Below are 3,705 nucleotides of genomic sequence, written 5' to 3'. Positions count from 1 at the left end.
GTCCTCGAGGTTGTTCCGCGCACATCCTTCTCTCACTTATCCGGTATGATATAGTCTCTACGACTATACTCTTTGGTTACACTCAAACCTTTAACGTGTTTTTATATTTGAGATAAGATCATCTGGAGGTTGTTACCTTAATACTAGTCATTTTTACCTACTGATACCCGGAAATTCCAAATATGTCAATAATCGTACTTGTCGGGGGGAGAACATGAGGGAATCCAAGGATACATAGAAACCAATGTGAGTTTGGAAAATTGCACAATATAAATCTATTCTAGTAGACCTCAACAATGGAATTATGATCAGTAGAAATGGAATGACATGGGACCTTTAAGGTTTTATAAGTTATTACATGAATCCCCCCTTGTACTCTTAGGTTCCTATGTAAAATGTGTTGGCCACAGTCCAGCAGGTATATGCTTATCACCATATCCCATGTCTTTTTATGCTGCTGCAACACAAACATTTCCCAAATTGGGATCAATAAAGTACTTATTGACTGATCTTGTCTTAAATAGACCATAAAAAAGCATCACCTCTCGTCAATTCATTAACAGGAGCAGGACATTTTAACTGAAAAAGATTTACGACAGTGTAAAGTATGGTATACTGCCCTGCATTTTATAACAAAGAACTGGGTTTAAAGTGAAACAGAGGTGAGGCTCTTATTATCAGAGAAGAGGCATTCTGGGCCAGTGGCCCCATTAGGTGCGGGCCATCCAATGATGTTTAAAAAGCTCTCGGGGTGCGGTGGGAGTCCCAGGCCCGGGCCCGTCATGATCCCCCCTCGGTTTTAGCCCAGGCCCGGAAGCAGGCTATTCTCGTCCAGCATTGTGCTGCTAAAGTATTCTAACTCTGTCCATTGTGTCCGAATGCTTTCCATGACTCTCAGCGATTTTAGTGGGTCTGCACCTTAAATCCCTTCCATTATAGAGCGGCAGCGATTTGCTGCGTTTGCTTTTGTATTCATTCGACCCGTCCCTCTCACCCCTCCCGCTAACGTTTGACTTTTCAGCTAACGTTACTACTTTTGCACTGAAACACTGAATACATGTGGGTGTAGCCATGTTCAGATCCGAAAAGGCTCGGTATGGTCACAGCCAAAATAATTCACGATGATGATTTAATCGCAATGGTCCTAGATCCAACAATGAAAAAGTTACTGTAGCATCAAACTGCTGCTAATGTCCTGAGCGCACTTGTTTTTTAAAATACAATCTTTTTTATTACATAAACTTACTACTGCAATGTTTGTAGTCTCTATTTGACACACTCTGAAGTGATTAAGGGCTTTTATTGATGGCACATAATTTATTTAGGACCCTTACAATTTGTTGAATCATGAAATAAAGAAACAATAAAATGCCGGGCTCCAATGTGCTGAGTCATTTATCACAACTATGGGTGAAGATCCAACCGCAAGCTGCTCTGTTAGACACTTGCAAAATGTGGAACATGACAAAATACATGCTTGCCAAATCATCTCTCAACGTGGTATTTATTTAGAGAGACTCTGCTTCCAAATAAGGAAATGGTGACCAAGCGGACCCCCTTGAAAACGAGATGGTGCATCTCAAGGGGTTTATCCCAATAAATACAATTTCTATATACACAACCTGGTATTTTCAAATGTTTACATCCACTTTTTAAAAGAAGTAATGAAACAATAGATATGTCACCCCAGTAAGAGTGCTTTTTCTTGTCAGTATTCTAGGAAGACGGCTCCATGGGTGAAAGATGAATCCCCGGCTGTCGGGCAACTGTTCGAGTGATTCTTCTGCAATGGAGGATGTTTCCCAGCACACCCAGTGACTCACTCCATCGCCTCCGCCTCCTGCTGAATGTGAAAAGCCTAGGATGGAAGACCCACCAAGTGCTGATCTGAGGCACCGGAAAAACGATCTTGACCTCCAACACCAACTCCCCTCCTTCCTTGCGAGAAGAAGCACAACTAGCTGCTTTGCCGCCATCACCAACCAGACAAGGACCACCGCCAACGGGTGACAAGGCTTCCAGGATGTTCGTGAACTTCCGCCGGATACGAAAGTGCCAGTTTATGCAGCTGATGACCACCTGCCTGGTGCTGTCGTTGGTGATGGTTTGCTGGGAGCAGCTGGACAACAGTGTAGTCAGTCACGTCAAGTCCTACTCCTACCGCTACCTGGTCAACAGCTTCACCTACATCAACAAGAGCCTCACCATACCCCGGGAGCAGGCCAAAAGCTTCAGCAACTTCCCCTACCTGCTGGACCACACGGATAAATGCGTCAGCAAGGATGTCCTCCTGCTCCTCTTCGTCAAGACCTCCCCAGAGAACATTGAGCGGCGGAACGCCATCAGGTCAACCTGGGGTAATGAGACCTACATCCAGAACGCCCTGGGAGTGACGGTAAAGGTGGTTTTCGCCTTGGGAGCGTCTCAGGCCAGGAACAAGGTTCCCTCGTGGAGCAAGAGATTTGGCTTTCAGGAGCAGCTCATCAAGGAGGACGGTCTCCACGGTGATTTGATCCAACAGGACTTCTTAGACTCCTTCCACAACCTGACTCTGAAGCTGATCATGCAGTTCCACTGGACTCATAACCACTGCGCTCACGCCCGCTTCCTCATGACCGCTGATGACGACATCTTTGTCCACATGCCGAACCTGGTGAGCTACCTGCAGGACGTGAGCAGCAGAGGAGTCACAGACTTTTGGATTGGTCGAGTGCACAGAGGGGCGCCGCCAATCCGCAGCAAAGACAGCAAGTACTACGTGTCGCATGAGATGTACCAGTGGTTGTCGTACCCCGACTACACAGCCGGGGCCGGGTATGTCGTCTCCAGGGACGTAGCGGACAAAATCTACCACGCCATGCTGACCCTAAACGCCTCTCTTTACATAGACGATGTGTTCATGGGCATCTGTGCCAATGCTGTTGGCGTGTCACCGCAAGAGCACGTCTATTTCTCAGGCGAGGGCAAAGCGCCCTATCACATGTGTATCTATAACCAGATGATGACCTCGCATGGTCACGTGGAGGATATCTACAACCTGTGGAAGGTGGCGACGGACCCGCAGGTGAAGCAGAAGACCTCTGGACTCATAGGGAGGCTTCACTGCGCAGCCGTGAAAATAGCTCTCCTTTGTAAACCGTACTATTTTAACACCTACCCGTGCAAAGCAGCCTTTTTGTAGTACTATGTCAGGTTGCATTTGCAGACAGAGAGGAAGTGTGTCATAGATCATAATGCAAGAAGGATCATGGTTGCAAATATTACCTCAGTCCTTCAGTCGGACACCCATGTGAAAACACTGGAGCCTGTGTTGTGTGTTTCCCGAGTCAAAGACACCACATGATTCCTGCTTGTTCTTTGTTGTGTGTGAGATCTCCAACACTTCAATGATAACTAGTTTTAACCTTTAATAAAACTGGCTTTGCATTTACAGCAGAATGAGTTCTGAATAGTTTTTTAAAAGGTGCTGTTTACATGTAGTCCCAACACCATGCTCAGAAATGGAACAAGACTATATTGAGTATGATAAGCAGAAAATAACACGACGCAAAGTCATGAAATATGGTATGCATATGTTTTGGGTAAGTATCTAACAGTACAGCTTTGCAATGTTTTTTTAACCACATGAAAAATCGCACTTATCAATATTCAAAGTGTGTACTTTTGAAGAAGCTAAGAAAAACACAGAAACTTTTCTAAAATAGC

General features: G+C 45.3%; 1 protein-coding gene across 1 annotated transcript in view; it reads left to right on the top strand.

Annotated features, from left to right (window-relative positions):
• Nucleotides 1–3,432, top strand: part of b3gnt5a (UDP-GlcNAc:betaGal beta-1,3-N-acetylglucosaminyltransferase 5a) — a 17,067-nt gene extending 13,635 nt beyond the window's left edge. Inside the window, exon 2 of the mRNA XM_010767632.1 lies at nt 1,697–3,432. Within this exon, the coding sequence (XP_010765934.1) occupies nt 2,024–3,181 (1,158 nt within the window). The 5' untranslated portion in view covers nt 1,697–2,023 and the 3' untranslated portion in view covers nt 3,182–3,432. The remainder of the gene's footprint in view (nt 1–1,696) is intronic.
• The last annotated feature ends 273 nt before the right edge of the window (nt 3,433–3,705 follow it).

This window comes from Notothenia coriiceps, unplaced genomic scaffold (assembly GCF_000735185.1).
Source record: "Notothenia coriiceps isolate Sejong01 unplaced genomic scaffold, NC01 NC01_scaffold00004495, whole genome shotgun sequence".
NCBI lineage: Eukaryota > Metazoa > Chordata > Actinopteri > Perciformes > Nototheniidae > Notothenia > Notothenia coriiceps.
This window is presented reverse-complemented; position numbering and strand designations above follow the sequence as displayed.